The 23,326-nt window shown below is 58.3% G+C and overlaps 1 protein-coding gene across 2 annotated transcripts in view; it reads right to left on the reverse strand.

Moving 5' to 3' along the window:
• The window catches only part of SLC35B3 (solute carrier family 35 member B3), a 99,310-nt gene that overhangs the window by 63,567 nt on the left and 12,417 nt on the right, over positions 1 to 23,326 (reverse strand). Inside the window, exon 9 of one of the 2 annotated variants that reach the window (XM_056108504.1) lies at positions 22,874 to 23,049. In XM_056108504.1, coding sequence (XP_055964479.1) covers positions 22,902 to 23,049 — 148 coding nt within the window. In that variant the 3' untranslated portion in view covers positions 22,874 to 22,901. Of the gene's footprint in view, positions 1 to 22,670; positions 23,050 to 23,326 lie in introns of those variants that run through there. The other variant, XM_056108505.1, reaches the window with a different exon arrangement.

Consider the following 23,326-nt stretch of genomic DNA (forward strand, 5'->3'; position numbering starts at 1 on the left):
TGATCGCATCTCTGCACTGCTTTGCGAGCTCGGACGTTAGCTTGCGGTTGCCTGAGGCATGCGCCAAACCACGCTGGCGAATTAGCTCAAGAGTTTTCGAAGATAGGCGACTTTTTGTGGCTATCTCTCTCTTGGCGTTCCTCGCACATTCATGGAGGTGCTGAACCAGTCGATCGTATTCCTCGTCAATGTTGTCAACAATGGCATCTTCCCATGTTGCCGCAATAGTACCAAAGAGTTCCCAGTTGGTGGTCATTCTGGGAGTTCTCTTTTTGAACTTTGCAGCCCTTTCTCCCCGCTCTGTGAAGTAGAATTTTGCACGAAGGAGACGGTGGTCCGATCCCGTTCGAAATTTTGGGACAACAGCGACATCAGTCAGGCAAAACCGTCGATTGAATATGATGTGGTCTATTTCGTTGTGGAATCGTCCACCGGGAGACTCCCATGTCCATCGTTTAGATTCTGCCTTCTGGAACTGTGAGTTACCATGAATGGTCTTGGTCGACATGATGAACTCTGACAGTCTCTCACCCTGTTCGTTCCATTCTAGGCCATGGGTCCCGATGTGAAGTTCTTCAGCTGATCTTCTCGGTCCTATCTTGGCATTAAAATCACCCACAATGATCTTGTAGAAGGTGTGGTCTTCTTTATAGAATTTCTCTAGCTCCATGTAGAACTTCTCGATTTCTCTTTCATCATAATGAGATGTTGGTGCGTAGACAACGAAGATAGAAACTGCAGGCAGTGAGCCACATCTATTCAAATGTAAACGTCCGATTTGGGTTGTTAGGCATTCGAATGAATCAATGCTCTTGGCCAAGTTTGTGTTGATAAGGACACCGACGCCTCCAACACCTCTTTTATCGCATGTTCTGAGGAACAATTCTTCTCCAGTGTCGAAAACGGCATGGTGAGATTCGTGTCTTCTTGTCTCGGTCAGACCAATGATGTCGTACTTGATCATTCGCGCTTGTACCATCAGGTCCTCGATGGATGCTCGGGATACCATAGGGGATTCTGGGAATCGAACCCGGCTTGGCCGCATGCAAGGCAAACGCCTTCCCCACTGTGCTATCGCTCCAGTCCAGCTTCTTCTTTTTTAAATAAATTTTTGGTTTTTGTGTCACATCATGTGTGACTCAAAATTTACAGTTTCTTCTTTAAAAAATTTTTTTTTTGGTTTTTGAGTCACACCACGTGTGTATGAGGACGTGCGTTTGGGGGTTCCCTGATTGAGGATGTATGTTTGGGGGTTCCCTGGTGCGGCAGAGCTGGGGAACTCGGGGCTGCTCCTGACCAGGCTGGGGCTGAAGTTCCCAGAGGCCGAGGGGCTGGGACTTGGTCAGCTCTGGGCGTCCCGGGGGGACCGTGACGGCTGAGCCCCCAGCCCCCCTCACTAGCTCTGGCCGCCAGGTGCAGACAGGACATTAGCCGCTCTCTCCTCCCCTAGAGCACCCTTGGGCGCCTTCCGGCCAGGCAGGCGTCCCTCCTGCCACCATCACAGAACTTGCTCCTCTCTCCTCCCCTCCCCTCGGCGGGTCAGGGAGGAGGCACAGGCGGGTGGGGTGAAAACTGGGCAGCACCCCAGGCCCAAGGTGGGACCCCACGGCAGTGCTGGGCGGGGCTGCCTGAGTCACCCGTCCAGCTCCCAGTGCTGGTGTCCCCTGTGGGGCTGTGGCTGTCCCCGCTCCCTGCGGCCAGGAGCTGGGAGTCGCCCCCTCTCGGGGAGCCTGGGGACACGACTTCAAAATTCAAGGATTAAAAAAAAAAAAACAAAGAATCTCCAGTGCGAAGCCTCGGACCAATCAGCTGGAGAAGCAGCCACCAGGGGGACACTCGCCCCACGTGCTCTGAAGCTGCCGTGGGACTGTCCCCACTGGGCAACAGCCCGGAAAGGACCAGCGCCAGCATAGCACGCGGCTGCAGGGTTGGGGCAGTTCTGGACCAAGGCGGGGTCTGGGGTCCGTCTCTGCGCGTGTCCATCCTGCTGCGGGCAGCGTCTCTTGGTACTTTTCCCCAGAAGGCTCTGGTACGTCGAGGATTTGGAAGGAAAGATCCCTTTCGGCCCGGGGCTGTCGGCGTGGGTCCAGCTTCCTGCCTGCCCGGCGTGTGGGCAGCGGCAGAGGAAGGGAGCGAAGGCTTGAGTCTTGTGGACGCGAAGGTGAGACGCAGCCAATGGGGCGGCCCGGCCTTCAGGCCAGCGCGATCTCATTAACTAAGGCACACACGGTGGGAGCCCGTCCGAGGGTCAGCCAAGAATGAGGAGGGTGGACACAGGGGGATGAGGACCGTCCTGTGTGTGTGTGTGTGTGTGTGTGTGGAGGCATGACCGGGCAGGGGCCTTCCTGGGGACTGCGGGTCTCTGGCTCAGGGGTCAGGGGTCCTGGTGAGATCTGTCCCTTTCCCAAATTCAATCCTTCCCAAAGAGAAACGGAATTTCGTCATAAGACAAACATTCGTAAAAGACAACGGGAGAACACGGCTGGGCACGGGCGGGGCGGGTGCAGCTGACCACAGGGTCTGGGATGTGTGGACGCAGGCTCGCGCCCTCCCGGTCCTGGCCTTGCAGGTGCCCAGTGAGCACCGCAGCAGGGCGGGCCAAGCGCTCGGGGGTAGTCGGCATCGGGGGTCGGGGGGACGCGTGGGTCTAGCCGGGCAACAGACGCAACCTCAGTGCAAAATCCAGCGTGCTCTTCGCCGTATCTGTCAGACCCAGGGGTCTGAGGAGGGTGTGCAGGAGCAGAGAGGGTCACGAACACAGCTTGGGCGGGGAGGTCTCCCCCAGGGATGAGGGAAACACCCGGCCCCCCGACACGTCCCTCGGAGAGCTGGGCCAGAGGCTGGAGTCCTGAACACAGGCTTCCTTTCCCCTCGAAGGCCTGGGAACAAGCTCGTCCCAGGATGGGTCCCGGCTGGTCAGCCTGCGCTGGCCGTGGCTGAGCTGAGCGTTGCTAGCGGGGTCTGCGGCCCCCAGCGCTCGGCTAGAGGGAGCATCCCGGGGGAGGGGGAACGAAAGTGGGGCCTGGCCCTGTTGGAGTACAAGGAGCTTAGGTTTGTCGGGTTGCACCCATCACAGTGCTCCCGAGTCATTACCATTACTACATTCGTCTGTAACCACTTCTTTGTGCTCTCTTCCCCAACCAATTTGTGAGGCCTCATCCTTCTAGGACACTGGACTTGTACTGTAAGTTAATATTGCCTTTCTCCTCTCCTTATGTCTTTTGAGCAGTTTACTTTAATGCCATGTTCTTTTTGTATGGACACAGTAAGAAATACTTTGAGCTTATAGAATTGCTCTCCCAGGGCCATCTCGATCTCAGACTGCAGTGCTCAGGCCAGATATCTTTCCTGTTCCTAGCAGCAGGGTCCTAGTCTCAACGTTACTTTTGGACAGCAAAAGTGACAGCATTTGCCTATGATCAAACTCTTAACCTATAGTTCAGAATCGTGGCACCTTGGCCTGGCCCATCGCGATGCCAGGGTAGCGCATAACTTACCGGCTTGCCCTGGTTCCATCCAGTCCCACGTCGGGACCCTGCCCTTGGGGTGCTAGAAAGTGAGGGCAACTGAGGCTTAACTTGAGAAAGCAGATGCCCGGGAGTGAATGATATTCAAGGCCAATTAAATCCTAAGTTATAAAGCATAATATTAATTGTCTGCCTGTATCTATACAAAAAGAACATTGCATTAAAGTCACTTAATCACTCGACTTCCCGTTAGTCGTCAATTTGCTCGAGCGGGCACCAGTAACGTCTCCATTTGTCCCTGTCGCGTGCCAGTGTAGCCCAATGGCATCTGTTCACTCTGGGAACATGAAGGGCCTCAAACCGATCGTTCATGATCTTGACGAAGAAGTCTGACCATCTGGTAGGCGGGCGGCCACGCGGTCTTTTGACATCCCGTGGGATCCAGTCGGTAACAGCTCTAGTCCAACGGTCGTCTTTAAATCTCATTACGTGACCAGCCCATCTGATTTTTGACACCTTGGCAAATGAGACAGCGTCCCTGATTCTTGATCGTAGATGGATGTCAGAACTCCGGATTCTTTCTCTCATTTGAGTGAAACGTGATATTCCAAGCATAGCTCTTTCAATTCTTCTTTGGGAGACCTGAATAGCGTTCTCATCCTGTTTGCGTAGGGCCCAGGTCTCTGAGGCACATGTTAATGCAGGAAGAACAGTGGAATCAAAGAGATGTGCCCGGAGCCGGAGGTTCTTCATCCTCTTAGCTATTTCTTCGACTTCTTGAAGGCGTTCCAAGCCGCTCAGGTCATTTGTCATGTTGACTTCTTGACCTAGGTACACATAGCTGTTGCATTCGGAGATGGTCATTCCGTTGAGAGCGAATGGGGCGTCAGGAACGAGGCTGTTTCTCATAAACATTGTCTTCGTAAGATTCAGCTGTAGTCCTACCTACCTTTCCACACTCACGGTCAAAGTCGGCCAGCATTTGTGCCGCTTGGCTGATGTTTGGTGTTATTAAAACGATGTCATCAGCAAAGCGGAGGTGGTGTAGTTGCCGACCATCTATCGTCACTCCCATTCCTTCCCATTCCAGTTGTCGCATGATGTTCTCGAGGGTGGCACTGAAGAGTTCCGGTGAAATGGTATCACCCTGCCGCACCCCTCTCTTGACATCAACGATTACTTCTTTGTAGAATGGTGAGATCCTGGTAGTGAATCCGCAATACAGCTCACGGAGGATCCTGATGTATTGGGCTTGAATGCCCTGATTGGCTAGGGCTTCAATGACCGCTTCCGTCTCAACAGAATCAAAGGCCTTCTTTAAATCAATGGACGTTAAACAGAGCGGCACCTTGAACTCCCGAGAAACCTCAATGAGCTTGGTTATCGTGTGGATATGACATTAAAGTAAACTTTTCAAAAGACATAAGGAGAGGAGAAAGGCAATATTAACTTACAGTACAAGTTCAGTGTCCTAGAAGGATGAGGCCTCACAAATTGGTTGGGGAAGAGAGCACAAAGAAGTGGTTACAGACGAATGTAGTAATGGTAATGACTCGGGAGCACTGTGATGGTGCAACCTGATAAACCGAAGCTCCTTGTACTCCAACAATTAACTCCATCCTTGAGGGACATAAACATGAAGCTTCTGTCATTTTTGTGGGAGGACACGCAGAATGCAGCAGGCGGGGCCGGCATGCTCCCATCTTCGGACCCGGGAAGCTTCAGGACACGCGGAGAAGGGGCTGGATACTGACGAACAAGGCTAGAGAACACATTTTACGGGCAGGACCCCCCCCCCCCCCCCCCATGCACACGCGTACGTGCGCCCTGGAAACCAGCCCCGAGAGGTGAGGGCGTCCGGAGTGAGGCTGGGGAGAAATGTTTCTTTCCAGCCTCGGTGACCCGCAGCCCACCGGCCCCTCGGTGTTAATGTTGTTTCAGAGTCTGTGCCATTACATCAAAAGGTTATCCATAATACATCTGGCGCTATTAATGCAAAAGATCAGGGCTCTGGCAAAGACATTTATTCATTATTAATATAGATAATAAAGGATCATTTATGAGGCTTCAGATGAGATTTTTATCATCGAAAGCTTAAGAAGGGAAATTTATTTTTGCTCCAGGACAGTCGTGAGGGGCGTCTGGGCCGGGATCTGTGACTGTCAGCACGCTTTATAGCAACAGATTAAAAAGAAAATAAAATTGTGTGTTTTAAATTTCTGCGGGCAGGCCCTCCGTGATTTACTCTCGGCCTGTCCTTTATGGAGGCGCCGAAGTTCTTCGTTCCTCGTTCCTGCCAGCTGGGACTCGGGCGCTTCTGCTGACTGAGGGATGGGGTGTGCGGGGGGGATTAGCAACCCTCACACGACGGGGGGCTGCTGGCAACGAGAGACTTGGGAGAAAGTTGGGGGGATGCTGAGAAATTCTCCGACCTCAGCGTGGCGAAGAAGCCAGGGCGCCAGGTGCGAGGTGCAGGCGCTGGGGTCTGCTGGAGCCAGGCGCCCTGTGTCCAGGCAGCCAAGTGTCCCGTGAGCCAGGACCCCCTCACGCCTCCGGGGACAGGGGCTGGGGGACGCGTGTTCCCAAGGCCAGTCCCTTTGAGGAGACGCAGCGGAGACCTCGCGGGAGGGCTCCATCCTTCAGGACGGAGTGGAACGGCGTTTCTCTCCTGGCGTTGCGGGAGCTGGGAGCGCAGCTCAGTGGAACAGGCCTCACCCTGTCCTGTAGCGGGCCTGGAGTTACTGCCCAGGAGGACGTTCCTGCCCAGTGGCCCCTCACCCCGAGGCCAGAGCCGCTGGCCTGCGGCTGCCCCCGGCCGAGTGGCCGTTACACACCCGGCCTCCCCCTCTGTCCTGTCTTCATTGTGGGCGAGTTTCTCCTCGAGCCAAGAGCAGCGGCCTGGCGAGTGGCGGTAGAGCTGACACATAGCGATGAGAATATCCGGGGCGTTTCCCACCTGCTGCCTGAATGTGAGGCCTAGTGCTGCGTGGCAGGTGAGGGCAGACACGGGCCACGGGCCCTGGGGTCCCGCAGGGCCATCGGGCTGAGTCGCAGCCAGCAGCACACCCCAGCGTGTTTGACGCTTGTGCCGGGCCTCCCGGGAGCGGACCTGAGCCCCAGTGAGGGAGGCGCCTCCAGTCCTGCTGCTTAGCGACCGTCAAACACGCAGGCGCCGGTCCAGGGCCAGGCCCTGTGGGCTGGGGAGGGAGGGTCCCTAAAGGCGCAGGCGCTGGGACAGTTGCTGGGACACTCAGACGGGTGTGCGTGCACACACACACACACACAGACACAGACACAGACACAGATAGATACAGACACACACATAGACATACACAGACACACACACATACACACATGCACACACATACTCATATGCACATATACACAGACACAGGCAGAGACAGACACACACACGTACACACACATGCACACACATACACACAGGCAGAGACAGGCACACACACAGACACACACGCACACACACATGCACATACACACACGCACATACACAGACATAGACACACACAGACACACATATGTACCCACACAGACACACACGTGCACACACACGCATACATACACACACGCCCACACGTGTGCACATGCACGCACATACACATATGCACACACATGCACATACACACAGATGCACACACAGACACACACGCATATGCACACACATGTGCACGCACACACACTCACACACACCCACACACGCACACACACGCACATACTCACACACACACACACACACGTGCACACGCCTCCAGCTCGGTCCTGCTGGGGCTGTCCTGTTCAGGCCGGCTCCTCTCCCGTCCTCCCTCCCTGCAGCTGCTGCCTGAGCCTCGCCGGGGGCCGGCATACTCCCCCCCCAAGCCCGACTGTCATGGGTCACCCACCACGGGACACCGAGGAGACAAGAACAATGGATTATTTCCCGTGTCCGAGTAAATTCAGGATTCCCAGAAGAAATTTCTGCTTACACAGCCCAAAGGGTCATGGCATGTGGTACACACGTGTAGGGGTTCTTGAAAGTCCCTTCCGCGACATTATTTTAGGACAGACACAACTCGCTTTCCAGGGATAAGGCCAGGCGGTCCCTCCCCCACCCGCCCACACGGCACCAGGAGTTCTCGTCTGTGCTCTGGGAAGAGGCAGACAAAGACTGGCAAGGGGGACGGCGGAAGCGCAGCTCTCTGCTCGCAGATGGCAGCACGGTGCACGCAGAAATCCTGAGGATATTCATGGAAACTCCTGGGACGACTATTCTGGTTTAGTAAGGCCGTAAAATACCAATAAACATACAAAAATCAATTGCATTTCTATATACTAGCAACGAACATATGGACACTCATTTAAAAGCACAATCCTATTTACAATCGCTCCAATCATAAAAAGAGAAATTCTTTGGTGTAAATGAAACCAAACATGTTCAGATGCGTGTCCCGAACATGACAAAATATTGAACAGAGACATCAAATAAGTGGGAATAAATTATGAATTTTAATTCTCAGAATAATAAAGATGTTGATTCTCGCCCTGGAGTGAAAAGCAAACACGAGATGTGAAGTGATGGGCAAGAGTCCTGGAAATATCTTCCCCGCTGAGAAGCAGACGCGGCGCACACCCCTAAAGAAGCCAGTTTAAACAGCGCGTAGGTGTCTCTAGGGACTGGAGCGCAGCTGGGTAAACTGAGGCTCCCGTCCCGGCTGAGGGAGCGTGCATGGCTGCTCTCTCTGCAGAACCAGCCCAGCCGTTTCTTAGGATTGATGGTGCCGCCTCTGTAGCTGGGCACGGCGGTGGGCTCTCAGACTCCCTGCGGTCCCCCCTGGCTGGCGGTGCCTGGTGCTGGCCACTGCGGGCAGCTCACAGCTGGTAGCCGAGCTGGTGTGCAGGGTAGGGCCTGGCCTGGCCTTGGGCTCCTGCTGCTTCTGAGGCCAGAGCAGCTCCGCGGGGTCCTGGGGGTGGCCGGTGGGCCACGGGGTGGTGGCTGGCCAGCATCAGGGCTGCCTCTGGCCAGGGAGGGAGGCTGGGTCCCTCCCGTCCGTCACTGCTGCCAGGGAACAGCCGAGAGGCTTCGAGCTCCCGGGAAGATCCAGTTGTCTGGAAAACTGATCACAGTTGGGCAAGGTCCTGGCAGGGCAGAAAGACCCAGGGACGCAAATGCAGGTGGCCGTGGGCGGCAGTGAGCGGGCGACAGTGAGCCCCAGGCAGTGGGCGAGCAGCAGGGCGGGCAGCAGGCAGCAGTGAGTGCCCGCATGTCCCCTTCCCTCTGACGTGCCGTCCGGAGTCTCTGCCTGGGGCTGGCCCTGGCCTGTCTCTGTCCTCCTCTCGTCCTCCAGGGCTGCAGCCTCCTTGCTCCCCTGCAACTCTGAACAGCTCTGGGTAAGGTCACAGCGTTGTCTGCCCTTCCGGAGAGGCTGGGACCCAGGGCTCCTCAGGGTGATGGTCCGGGGTAAACGATTCGGGGCTTCTCCAAGCCGGGACCCTCGGCTCATCCACATTTCCGTGCCCAGACGCAGCTCCGTTCACTGTTAGTGCTTGTTACTTCAGAGGAAAGAAAGACGGCGACATGTCTTTCTACAAGCAGCACCCAGAAGAGAACCAGATAAACGTTATTACGGCTTCAGAGTGGCCAGCCCTGACCACACCCGCGGCTGACGTGGTCGAGTGACTCGGGCTCTCCCAGCCCCTCGCCCCGGGTCAGTGCAGTGACAGCTCTTGCTGCAGCCCCCAGAGAAAGCCGTGGCCTGTCACGGCGCGTGGAGGGTTCCACTGTTTCTGACTGTTCTGTTCTGCTGTTTCAGTTTCTAGTCTGGGTCTGGGGGCCACACCTGGGGGTGCACAGGGCGCGTCTCATCGCTCCCCAGGGCTCTGCCCTCGTGCACGGCCCGGCCTTCCTGCTGGCCACGGGCTGGGCTGGGGCCCTGGGGGACCTTCCCGGCTGATTCCGAAGCAGATCTCTGGTCATCGTTTCTCCTATTTCCCTCTCCCAAGTGGTGCTTGGGAAGTTCAGGGACCCCCCGACCATTCTCAGCCCCGGGCCGGAGGCTCAGGGTGAGGGTCTGAGACGGCTCTGGGGACCCTCAGGTCACCCTTCGTGGAACTTGCGGTGTGGGCGCAGACGTGCCTCCGCTCGTAGTTGGAAGCCGCCGCTGGCTCTGTGCCCGGCCCTGGGGGCTTCCTGACTTGGTGGTGGGTGAATCCCTCTCACTCGGGACCCTCAGGTCCCCCTTCCACCCCCTCCCGAAGCCGCAGGACACAGGTGCGAAATGCCGACCCCTCGTGCAGACGAACCTGCAGCGTGGCGGCTCCCTTCACATTTCGGAGGAAACGTTAGTTAATTTTGAACTGTGTCCCCCATAATCCAAAGAGTGAGTGGGGGGGCGTGCAGGCGGCAGGGCTGGGTGGGCGTGGTGTGGCGGTGGGGGGGCACTTGGCGCCAGCCCCTCCAAGACTGGTGCCCCCAGAGCTCGGGGCGTGTCATCACTCCAGGTTAGAGGGTTAAAAACTGGGGGCGTTGGTGGCTCCTGGGACGGCCTCCGATAAGGCGCCCGATTTGGTGTGCCATGTTTAAAATCTAAAATTGTAACACAACTGCATTAAAGATTCAGCGATTTTCCCCTAGTTCCGGCGGAAGAAGTCGTGGTGAGAAAGACGGAAAGGAATAATCACGCAGTTGGGCCGCAGGAGCGCGAGCCTGGGATTCTGCCCAGGGGACCCTTCTTTTAATGTAGTCACTTAAAAATACACGCATTGCTACAGTTTTCATTAGCTTTAATTTTTTCATCAATCACGTTAATTTATACAGAGGGCACTTAATAATAGCTAATTAACACTTATGACTTTTGAAATTAAAAGACCTTTGGAGAGATGAGCGCTGATTGGGGAGACGGTTTCCTTTGTTCCTCCCATTTCGGGAGCGAGAGTGAGTGGCACGAGTGCGGCGAGTGGGTGGGGAGAGGCGCCGGGCCCACCAGCAGGGGGGCGGCAGATTCCGGGCCCCAGGCAGTCCGGGCCGGCCTGCACGCAGCCGCAGCTGGGGTTCACTGGCTCGATTTCGTCTGGAAGGTTTTAATTTTGGGGGGTGGGGACACGGCTGCGCTGCCCAGGGGTCACTCCTGCCTGGTGCCCGGAACAGAGCCGGGTCAGTCACACGCAAGGCAGCGCCTCACTCCTGGGTGCTCTTGAACCCTGGTTCTCACTCAAATGAATAGAAATGTGGCATCGTTGCAAACAGCCGAGTCCCAGACGGGACCCAGAGGCGACCCCAGGGCTGCGCTGGAGAGGAGACGCACTCAGAGGCAAGATGGAGTGAACTAAGGTGCTGACGGGTGCTCGGGGAGTGGACGGGTCTCGCGGCCAGGGCTGTCCCAGCGGGTGCCCGTCAGCCATGCCACGCCTGCTGGCCGCTGCTGTTGCTCTGTCCTTCCCGCCACTTGCCGGGGGTCACCGTGCAGGGACTTTCCTGCGTGGAGAGTGTACCTGGGTCTTGGTTCATAGTGACGGCTTCTTGTTGGGGCTTACCTATACACAGGCACACACACGATACTCACGCGCACGTGTGCGTGCACACGCATGTACAGACACACACATGCACACACAATCACACACATACATACACACATACATACATATAGGCGAATGCACACACAGACACACAGAGACACACACAGACAAACACACACAGATACAGACAGAGATACACACAGGCACACAGAGGCACACACAGATACACACAGACATAAACACACCGACACACAGACAAACACACACAGACACACAGAGATACAGACACATGCACAGACACAGACACACACACACACACACACACTCTTCCCTGCAGCTGTGTGCCCTGGCCGAGGCCGCCGGGCCATCTGTGTGGATGGAGCCGACAGACCTGGCACAGGGAGGGCTGGGATGGAGTGAACCCGGGCTGCCTCCGAATCGGGGGCTTCACGGCCGACCCTCCACGCCCACGGGTGGCCCAGCGGGACCGAGTCTGGTTCAGGAGGAAACACGAGGGCAGGGGAGGCAACGCTCAGGTTCCCGAACTTCAAAGTCGACTTGGAAGTTGGACAGACTAAGTGTCCCCGGGGAGGAGACGGTGCCGACTTCTTGGGAAGCTGTTAGAGCAGCGTCTCCGGCCCCAGTGGGCTCCTGGACACCCTAAGGTGACCACGGGTGGACATCATGCACGTGGGGTCATGGCATGAGACGAGGGGGCCAACAGGTGGGACAGGGCACAGGAAGGAAACTGTCAGAAACATGTTGAGAGACACTGCCTTGGTGAAAATCGCTGTCCCCCTGGTGAAGCTCCCAGTCCTCCTGGGGAAACTTCCTGTCCCCCTCGTGAAACTTCCTGTCCTCATGGTGAAGCTTCCTGTGTTCATGGAGAAGCGTCCTAGGATCATGGTGAAGTTTCCTGTTGTCATGGTGAAAGTTTTTGTCCTCCTGGAACAGTTTCCTGTGTTCCTGGTGAAGTTCCTGGTGTTTGAGGCATAGTTTCCTGTGTTCACGTGGAGCTTCCCGTGTTCACAGTGGAGTTTCCGTCACGGGAGAAGGGGAGAAGCAACACGCTCAGACCAGGCACCAACTTCAGTCTGTGCTGCCAGCCTGACCCCCCTCCCATTTCTGGGGGCTCAGGCCTCCCTCCAGGGCCCTTAGAATCCTCATCCCGTTGGCGTGTCTCTACACACGCATCACGCACACGCACGCACACGGGATGCCCTGGCGTCTGACTACAGGCTGCGTCTCACGCCCATGCACACAGAGTGGACCCAGCTCCCAGGCCGTCAGGGCGTGCCTGGCTGGCGGGCACCTGGCGGAGTCACTGGTTCTGCTGCCTCTGGTAATTTCCAGACCTCGGGTGCGATTTCCAGTCACAGGTGAGGTGAGCTGCAGCGCACGCACCTCCCCCCTCAGGGCGCTGCACACCTGGAGCAGATGGTTCACGCCCAGATCTCCATCCTTGCAGAGCCAGCACTTCCAGAACATTCTCCCAGCAGGACGGGCAGGGACTGAACTCGGAAAGCCCCGGCTCTGCACGGGGAGCGGAGAGCCCAAGCAGAAATGGCCTCTCTGCCCTCTGCCCTCGGCTCGCAGCTCTGCAGGGACGGACGGGGTGTGGGGGAGGGTCCCTGGGGGTCGGGGTCTGCATGTGCGCTCAAGAACGCCCACCGCGCGGGAACTGCTGAGCGCAGATAAAATTCCTGGCTGCTCCTTCAATCACCTAATCTTGAAAGCAATTAACCGTGCTTTGATAATTGAATTGATCTTTTCCTCCTCGTGGAGGGGTGCTGACATCAACTGGGGAACCCACGGCAAATCCTGAGCATCATTGAAAAGGAGCTTTGTTGAAGCGCTGAGCGCGGATTCAAGTGTGGCTGAGACGAACTTACCAGGCCCCGGCAAAAAAATCAAAAGCCGTGCGGCGGGAGCCCGCTTAGTCACAGCACCGTGGGGAGGAAACGATCACACAGGACTTGGGCACACATGTAATAAATGTAATAGATAAAAAAAAGTAGTAGATCTTGGTGATAGCACATCTTGTACCTATATTCACTTGCCTATGTGAGATATCTATGTTATACGTGATAGATGGGCTGGAGCGATAGCACAGCGGGTAGGGTGTTGGCCTTGCAAGCGGCCAACACGGCCGACCCGAGTTCGATTCCTCCGCCCCTCTCGGAGAGCCCGGCAAGCTACCGAGAGGATCTCGCCCGCACGGCAGAGCCTGGCAAGCTCCCCGGGACGTATTCGATATGCCAAACACGGTAACAATTGTCACAATGGAGACGTTACTGGGCCCGCTGGAGCAAATCGATGAACAAGGGGAGGACAGTGACACAGATCTGTTATATTTTATATTGTATCTCTGTGTAGCAAATCGTGTCCATGTTCCACTTTATACAATGTGTATGTTATACTTTTATAAAATGTATCTATGGAACATCTTATGTATCTGTGTGATGTGTCCATATGTAACATCTATGTAACATCTTATGTATCCATGTCTGATGTGTCTGCGTGTGTCCAAATGCCACAGGTATGATGTGTCTCTGTGTCTGTGGCAGGTGTGTCCCTCCCCTCCAGTTTGCTCTTTGGCCAGAGAAGCGAGCGCCTCCGGCTTGCGATTTGGTTTCTCCGATTCCTCTCCCTTCCCCGCTGAGCTGCTGTGACGGCGGGGGGTTGTCGTGCTCGGGGACCCACAGGTGATGCTCACCCACACGCGCTCACACCCCTCAGACACTCACGCAGGGGATGCCGGGGGCCCGGGGCTCGCTTGCGGGGTGTAGGGGTTCCAGGGGCTGGGCTGGTGTCTCGCCCCCACTGTCTCCTTGGAGGAAGGGAGCTCTGGCCACTGAGGTCACCTCTGGGTCACACACAGACACACACACACAGACACACACAGACACACAGACACACACAGACACACAGACACACACACACACACCCAGGGCTTGCCTCGACCCTGTCCGGACCGCAGGACCAGGGCCTTGTGGGGTGACTGGACGGACGGAAGGCCGGCCGCCCCCCCCCCCCCCCCGCCCCGGGCAAAGCCAGAGGAGCTGCAGCCTCTTCCTGGGCGCTTTCCTCACGACGGGAGGCGTCAGGATGAGCGATGTGGAGTCTGTGAGAACGGAGTCACGCTGCTGCACTAGAAGACGGGCACCCCTGAGTCGGCAGCCAGGACTCTCCCGCTCCTGGCTCCCGGTCCGGGTCCGAGGCAGATGCCTGGGGGCATGAAGCCCAGTGTCCTGACTGGGGTTGCCACCTCGGGAGTGAGCTGTTGTGCCCTGGCTGCCTGGCTCAGCGCCTGAGCCCTCAGCGGGAGCAACGTGGTGACCTGAGAGGCTGCACAGACCCAGCTGCGATGGGAGCGGCATCCTGTGCCCCGAGAGCAGGACAGGACGGTGCCGGGAAGGGGCCGTGCAGGGGCTTGGGGTGGCTGCAACTTCGCAATAAGGCGCATCTGCAGCTGGACCACCGCAGCTTAACACACACTCTGGGGCATTCATCGTCTCCCTCCCTCCCTCTCTCTCCCCCTTTGCCTTTCTCTCTCTCTCTCTCTCTCTCTCTCTCTCTCACACACACACACACACACACACACACACACCAAGGGTTTGTGTGCACGGGGATGTGAGGGCTGGGCAGGGGTGTCACGGAGAGTGACACAACCCCGACACCTGGCAATGACAGCAGTTGCTACTGTCTCCGCACAGCAGACAGGGGGCCGTGAGCCGCAGAACAGAACGGCCGCAGAAGAGAGGAGCCTTCTCTGAAGGAGACGGCAGAGCTGAATGGACGCTTCCTCGAAGACCCGCAGGTGGCCAAGAGGCACCGACAAAGTGCTCTGCGTCCCTCACCAGGAGGGAAGACCAAGTCAGAGCAGCGAAGTGTCTCTTCACACTAGTGAGATCAGCACGTGTCGAAAGCAACAGAGGCCACCAACGCCGGCGTGGCTGTGGGGAGAGGGATCCCCGCCCACGGCTGGTGGAAATGTCGCCCGCTTCTACCTCTGTGGGAAAGAGCATCAAGGCTTCCCCGCACTTAGGATCAGCCTCCATGACCCAGAAATCCTGCTTCTTCACATCTACCCCACGGACCCCAGACCGACTTTTTTTTCTTTGGGGGTCACACTCAGCGATGCTCAGGGATTCCTCCTGGCTCACGCACTCAGGAATTACTCCTGGCAGTGCTCAGGGGACCATATGGGATGCTGGGAATCGAACCCGGGTTGGTCACATGCAAGGCAAACTGCCCTACCTGCTGTGCCATCACTCCAGCCCCTGCCCCAGACCGACTTTGAAGGACAACTCCTGAGTTCACTGTGGGCTACTCCCAGCGGCCCAGGACTGGAAACAAGCCAAGCGCCCAGGACAGGTGAACGGGGAAGAATGTGGGTTCTAGGCACCGTGGGACCCTGCTCGGGCGCGAGGCGGGGAAGCGTGCAGGTCACTGCTGCATGACGGGCCTGGGGAGAGGCAGTCAGAGGCGGCCGCGTCCAGCCTCGCACGCAGGGCAGAGAGAGTCACGGTCAGGGAGTCGCGGGAGGCCCTCAGAACACGCCTGAGGCTGGTCTACAGAGCGGAGTTAGTGTCGGGGCGTGGAGGGGGCCTCAAGACGGTGGTGGACGTGGAGCTGGGACTGAATGCCTGAAGCTCGACTCTGAACAGCCTCGCAGCCCTGGGGGCCTCACAGGGGAAACGGAAACAAAACAGACAACCCAAACCAGCCACGTGCAGAGGGGATCTGCAAGTGTCCGTGATGACCTGCAACAGTCACTGTTTTGCCCCAGTCACTGTGTTCCACCAGAGGACGGAGCAGAAACACTTCAGACTCCACCCTACCTGAGGCTGGGATTCAACAGAAATCGCTCTTTTCCTTTCAGAAATGATGAAGCACGTGGATGCGGCAAAGGGATCCTTCTTTAAGCGTCCGTGTTGAAGAATCACTACGCGCCATGAATCACGCGCTGGAGGTGCGCCATGAACGGATGTCTCCTCACTTGACAGTCGTGCAGGCATCACAGAACCGGTTCTTGCCTTGCTCCTTCGTACGGCCGAGTGATTTCCACCGTGTGGATATTCGGATCACCGTCACCACAGGCGACTGTGACAGGTGCTTGCATTTCTGCAGGATGTGTGTTTGGGGCCTCACATGGGAAACTGAAACAAAACCAACAACCAAAGCCAGCCATGTGGGGAGGGGACCTGCGTACGGGAGAGTACGGGGGTTGGGGATCTCTGATCCGACCCCCTGCACTATGTGGTCCCGAGCACACCAGATACTGCCAGGGAGACCCCCGGACACTGCCCGTGACTTCCTGTGTCACCCATCACCGTGGGCGGCCGTGAAGGTCTCTCCCTTCCCGTGTTCACCAAGCCCTCCTGGGACGTTTGAGGCGTGGTGGCTGTTTCCGCGGACACACGTTTCCCTCTGGCTCAGGAGGTCGAAAGCTCCGTTGAGTGAACGGCCGGTGGCAAGTGACCCCACGGTCCTAGCCCACCCTCACGTCAGTGCTCGGGGGACGGTACCTGGGGGGAGGCTCAGGCCTTGCAGGTGGCTCCCCCCTGTTTGGTCCCTCTCCCCCGCTACCAGAGCACAGAGCCCGGGGTCTCCCCTAGAGCCCCCAAGGGTGGTGGGGGGAGTCGTTCCCGTCAACCAAACCACACCTGGAAAGACGGAGGCAGCCCGTGTGCCTGGACACGGGTTGTGCTTGTGTGGGCTGGGGTCCCTCTGGCTATGCTCGACACCTCCTGTCCAGCCATGGGGGCGCTGCCTGGGTGGGAGGGACACTCGCACATGGCACACGGCCTTCCCAGCAGCCCACCCCGGCAGCCCCGTGCGGGGCATCGGCCCGGAAAGCGTCCAGGCCCTCGGGAGTACGGCCTCAGGCCCCACAGCTGGTCCCCAGGCCCAGGGCCGAGGGTCCAAGCTGCCTTGGGCAGGACCCCGTGTGACTTTACCCCAGCTGGCGGCTACAGCCAAAGGATCAGGCCTGCAGAGAGCATGGGGACACGAGAGGGGCTTCGTGGGGGTGGGATATGTGCTCAGGTTCACACACCATGAACACACATTCACATGCACATACACACTCACACATGTGCACACGTCCTCTCATACACACGCACACACCCACATGCACATAGTCTCACACAGGCACACACACACTCCCTCACACACACTCACACAGGCACACACTCTCACATGCAGACACACTCACACATTCTCACATGCACAGTCTCACACACGCATACACACATGCACGGTTTTACAGACACACACTCACATGCACACACCCACATACACATTCTAAGACACACTCACTTCACACACAGAAACACAACACATTCTCACGTGCACACTCACAATGCGCACACACACTTTCACATACATCTCGGATGCACACTCATACCACCTACACTCTCTCTCACACACACGCACGCACGCACGCATGCACGCACTTCCCTTTCTCCGTCTCTCACACTCTAAGCGTCCCGCCAACCCTCACGGGCTACGTTGCTTCTTGTCCAATTAACAGGCCTCCAGGGGGCGTCAAGTTGCTTGGTCAGGAGGACGCTTCCTGTGGGGGCACCGTGACGACAGTGGAGGGTCTGCAAGACACCCAGGGACTCCCCGCGGCTTCCTTGGGGCCGTCTCCAGACCCGATGGTCTCCAGGCTGCAGCCGGCTAAGGAGTCTCCTCAGGGTGCAGCCCTAGAGGGTCTGCAAGCCCCCCCAAGGTGTGCGGCGGGTCTTCTTGGCGGCCGTCAAGGCCCCGGGTGGGGACCTCAGGGTGCCCTGTTCCCACTTGGCTCATCTCGGGCACATCCCTGGCTTTCGCCCGTGTCCCATCTCTGTCCAGTGCGGGCACAGAGATGAGGCCCGTGTGGACGGACAGCAGAGGGGCAGCCCGGAGGCCCCCTGTGGGGGGCAGCCCAGTGAGAGGCAGCACCCGGGGGAGGACTCTGCCCCGTTTTCACCCCAGCCAGGATTTGGAGCAGGAGGAGGACGAGGAGTGGCGAGCACTGCTCAGGGCTCACCACCTTCCTCAGGAATCTCCGTGGACTCGGCCGCGGGCGTGGGGCGGCTGCACAGGCCCAGGCTCTTGTTTTCAGGGGAAAAGTCTCTCTGGGGCTGTGGTTGTGGCTCGGTGGACCTGGGTGCTTGCCACAGAAAAATCCTCTCCCGGGAGGGAGTCTGGGCTGCCCCAGCAGTGCTCAGGGTCACTCCCGACTCTGTGCTCAGGGCTGACTCCCGACTCTGTGCTCGGGGTCACTCCCGGCTCTGGGCTGACTCCTGGCTCTGTGCTCAGGGTCACTCCTGACTCTGTGCTCAGGGCTGACTCCCGGCTCTGTGCTCAGGGCTGACTCCCGGCTCTGTGCTCAGGGCTGACTCCTGGCTGTGCTCAGGGCTGACTCCCGGCTCTGTGCTCAGGGCTGACTTCTGGCTTTGTGCTCAGGGTTGATTCCCGGCTCTGTGCTCAGGGCTCAGTCCCGGCTGTGCTCAGGGCTCAGTCCCGGCTCTGTGCTCAGGGCTGATCCCGGCTCTGTGCTCAGGGCTGACTCCCGGCTCTGTCTCAGGGCTCACTCCCGGCTCTGTGCTCAGGGCTCACTCCTGGCAGTGCTATGGCCACTCAGGCCCAGCCACGTGCACGGCGAGTCCTCCACCCTGTGTCCTGCCTGGAGTGCATGTGACTGGGCCTCGGGCCCACAGCCAGCTGATTCTCCATAGAACCCTCTGTGCCTGCCCATGTTGTGACGGTCGAAGACGCTTCCAAGGACAGACGCGGGTGACGTGAACCAACAGCCGCAGCGTCTGGCTGTGAGACCTTCCCACTGGGAAGCATCGTCCCAGCCCCGCCCCCCAGAGAGCCCCCGGGAGCTCCTCCACTCTCTCATTCATTCATTCACTGACTTGTTCGTTCATCCTCTCCTTCCTTCCTCCCACCATCTCGCGTGCCTGGTGAGAGGCTGGCGTTGTCCATGCTGAGCTGCGTGCTACCGTGGACACCCCAGCCTGGTGCCCTGGCCCCCCAGGCCAGCGACCATGTGCTCCCGGCACAGGGTGGGACGCTGGGGTTCTCCGGGGGCTGCATGCCGTGCTCATGGTCGCTGGGCCTGGGAGCCCAGCCCAGCCCTGTCCCGGGACGTGCCCGGCCCTCCCACTGCCGCCTCACTCATTGGCCTCCAGCTCCTGCTCAGAGGGGCCGTCCCTCCTCGTGTCCCTGCTGGGCCACAGGGGGGACAGACGGGTGCTGGGAGGACGGTCAGCCCGGGTCTGCCCCAGCCCCTACACCGGCTCAGCCTCAGCCTCAGCCGTGTCGTCTCCTGCCCCTTCAGCGGACCCCCGGGGTCCCAGGGCGGCCTGGCCGAGGGGGTGGGCTTCCGAGCGGAGGGGAGAACCACCTCGTCTCGGGCCGCAGGGCGGGCGTCAAAGCCCCTAACAGGCGCCTGGAATTCCACAAAGGAAAATTTCCCAAGGACCGAAATGATCCTCGCCTCCTTTGTTGATATTTTCCCCTGCACAAGGAGTGTCTCTGCATTATTTAAATAGCACATAATTAAGTACGAGGGCCTGCGCTGCTCGTACCCTGAGCACCGCCGGTGAGGGTGCAGCCCAGAGGCGCGCGGGGGGGGGGGGGTTGCTCGCCCCTGAGCCGGGGGACGCAGTGGAGGCGGCGCAGAGGCCCGGGGACGGGGGCCTGTTTAGCATTCAGAATTTGTCCACAGCCGATAATTTATTGGAGCTCATCTGTAACAAGGCCTGGCACTGATTTATAAGTTGATTTGAAAAATAAATAAAAGTGATAGGAACCTGCATTTGGCCTTAATGATAGACTGCTGCAGCGTGAACGGTGAGGGAAGGAGACACCGCCAGGAAATTAGATAGCATGCCCCGGAGACAGGCGCGGCCACCAGCCCATTAATTGTTAGATATTTATTATTAAAAATTTCTTTTCATGAGTGACTGCGGAATATTTGTGCTCCTCAAGCTGTTGAGTTCTGACAACAGCGGAGCGCAGAAGCGCATTTGTTTCCGTCCGTGTGTGTGTGTGTGTGTGGGTGTGCGTGTGCGTGTGTGCGCGCGGCTGACGGAGCAGCCGGCCACCCGGGCTGCTGGGTCATCACCTCAGAATCGCAGGCGGGTCCAGTTCAGCAACCAGGACAGGGCGGCAAAGCTGCAGTGCCTGTTATTCTCGGAGTCACTGGCTTTGGCTTCATCTCCCACAGGACCGTCACGGTCCCCCCCCCACCCCCCCCCACCATCCCCATCATTTCCATTATCTTCATCCCCGTCATCTCCATCATCACCATCCCCACCATCAGCTGGAAGCCATCTCCTCAGCGGGTCCCGGGGCGAAGGCCCTGCTCGCGCACCAGCCCTCCCTCCGCGGCTCAGAGCCCGCAATCACTCGTCCCGGGTCTCTTCAGGCCGAATGCCCTCATAGACCTTCCACCATTGCTGCACCAGCGAGGGTCTGCCCCGTGCTAGGCTCATGCACCCTCCAGAGCCGGGCGCTTGGTTACTGCTTCCCCAGCTGCAAGATAAGGGGCCATTTTAACCTGCTGAGAGGGCGCTGGCAGGAGGCAGCTGTTTCAACTAAGAGGGTGCACGGCCTCGTCTGCAGCGAGATTCTGCTGCGGGGTCCCCTCCCCGAGAGGCAGGTGGCCTTGTAACCTTGGCCCATGGCTCTATGATGGGGCACGTTAGAACGTTCTCTCCTTCCTTCCAGCCGGTGTCCCTTATCAGCCCCCCTGCCCCCGCGATCACGTCTGCTTTGCTCGGACAGTGGCAACTCAGTCTGGCCACAGGCAGCATCTTAATCCCGTCTAAGCCCCAAAGACAGGCACGTGCAGGAGAAGCCGCTGCCAACCGTCCAGGAAACCATGGAACCCCGACCAGTGAAAAGATCACAGCACTGTAGCACTGTTCTCCCCAAATTCATCGATTTGCTCGAATGGGCACCAGTAACGTCTCCATTGTGAGACTTGTCACACCTGTATTTGGCAGATTGAACACGCTATGGGGAGCTTGCCAGCCTCTGCTGTGCTGGTGGGATACTCTCGGTAACTTGCCGGGCTCTCTGAGAGGGACGAAGGAATCGAACCCAGGTCGGCTGTGTGCAAGCCAAATGCCCTGCCCGCTGTGCTATCACTCCAGTCTGAAGAGATCATACAGAAGGAAAATAAAGTGTTCTCCCGTACGACGGACGAGGCGAAGGCTTCTCACTGTTGGTGCTTCCGGAGCCGTATCTGGGCGGTGCCGGACCTGCCTTGGCCCATGAAAACAGCAGCCGAGGAAACGGACGAGAGGTCTGGCAGCCCCGCAGGGCGTGTCGTGACAGGGTCTCGCACTGGGCTGCCGGGCTGCCCCCGTCATCGGAGGCAGGAGGAGATTCCACTCAGGGCGGATCGAGTCACAGGCCTTCCTGATCTTCAGTCGGCAACTCAAGTGCGAAGTCGTGCCGGGCAGCATCTGTTTACAGCCAAGTCTTGGAAACAGATGTCCCCCTCGGACGCCCTCTCTGGGGTTTCTGTCGCCCCAGTAGTGACGTGGCCAGGACTCCGGTGGGGAGTTACTGTCCAGGCAGCACCTTCTTACTCTGAACGCATACTCTGCCTCCTCCCAAAGGCGCGTCCACGCTGGTCACGCCCCTGCGAATAGGGACGGGAGTGCTCACAGGTCTTCCATGCTAGGCCCGCTTCCTGGCATCTGGGGGCACCTGGTGTGCTCTGTGTCTGTCCTGGTCTCATGGAGCGACACACAGCAGGTAAGGAGCTTTCTCTGGACGTGGCTGACCTCGGTTCCACCTCCAGGACCCAGTATGGTCTGCGGGCGCAGCCAGGAGTAAGCCCTGAGCACCACCGGGTGTGGCCCTCAAACCAGAGGGATGGGTGTTTGATCATTGTACAATTGAAGCCCAAGCACGAAAATTTGTAAATCTACAACTGTACCTCATGGTGTTTCACTAAAAAAAACTTAAACACACACACACACACACACACACACACACACACGGGCAGCAAACCCCCTCCTGCACCTGGCCAATGGCCCTGCCCCTGCCTGGCCTCGGGCCAGTTTATAGCAAGGCCCTGACCACACACCCTGACACAGCACTGGGACAGACGGGCTTCTCGCACCTCATGCAGTGGGAAAGCCACGTTTGGGGACAGTCTGTCACCTGTGCTGGGCCGCAGAAACCCTGAAAGCACTGACGGTGTCCGTGGAGGCCTGGCAGCTTGTCCTGAGCCCGGGAGCCAGCCCGAGCAGGGAAGGGCCGCAGAAGGCAGCCAGCCCCCAGGGCAGCCACTCGGAGGTCTCGGGCACTTCCCTGGGCCTAGTGAGCGATGCCGTGCCCAGGGCTGACTCCTGACTCTGCTCCCAGATCACCCCAGGTGGTGCTTGGGCACCAGAGTGAGCCCTGGTCAGCCTGGGCGAGGTGGGCACCAGCTCGTGTGTGCCCGCTCTCTGGCCGGAGGACAGCCCCGAGGGTGGTGGGGCACTTGACCATCCTGCTGGGCTAAGCCCCAGGCACCCTCCCCGCTGCAGGGGACACCCGCTCAGCCCAACCCTGGCGTCCCTCGTGACAAAATCCCCAAATATGTTCATTTAAAAAAATCAGAATAATTTTATTATCAAATTATCTTCAGAATTTCAATCATTTCACTCCTCTAGCGAGTCAGTGTAAACACCACCACCGGATGGAATGAGACAGTCCGCCCGCCGGCGCCAACCTCCTTCCTGAGCACGGCGAGCCCCATACTGGCCCCGGTCCCACGAGATTCTCCCCACGTGGGAGCCAGTTGCTGGCCAGGGCGCAGACGGTGCTCCCGCACCAAGTGCTCGCTCCCAGGCACCCCCGGCACAGCCCGCCCTCATGCGCTGTGTCCTGGGCACGGCTGGCGAGTGCCCGTGCGAGTCCCGGTTACACCGTCTGCAGCAGCCGTGAGCGCCTGGCCTCCAGGGTCTTGGCGACCAGCCCATAGAGGGACGGCAGTCGGATCCGGTCCATGTTTTTGCTGTAAACATTGAGGAATATGCCGAGGACGACCAACAGCCCCGACCAGACGTACCTGAGAGAAAGGACCGAGGGGAAAGCGGTCAGCCTCGAGGTAACGGCTCCTCAGAGAACCCCGCGTTTGGGTGGACTCTGCAGGAGGGTGAAACCCTGTTGCTGGGGGCTTACAAGGACAACCCCCAAACGCTGCTCTTGGGTCCTGAGAAATCCACCCGCTCACTCCAAGTGTGTGTGTGAGGGGCGGAAGGAGGGACGTTTCGGCTGACAATCAGGGGGTGGAGGCACACTCTGAGGACTCGGCGCTCGGCCAGGAGCAGATCTGCCGGCAGCCG

Source organism: Sorex fumeus, unplaced genomic scaffold (assembly GCF_029834395.1).
Source record: "Sorex fumeus unplaced genomic scaffold, SorFum_2.1 ptg000218l, whole genome shotgun sequence".
Taxonomy (NCBI): Eukaryota; Metazoa; Chordata; class Mammalia; order Eulipotyphla; family Soricidae; genus Sorex; species Sorex fumeus.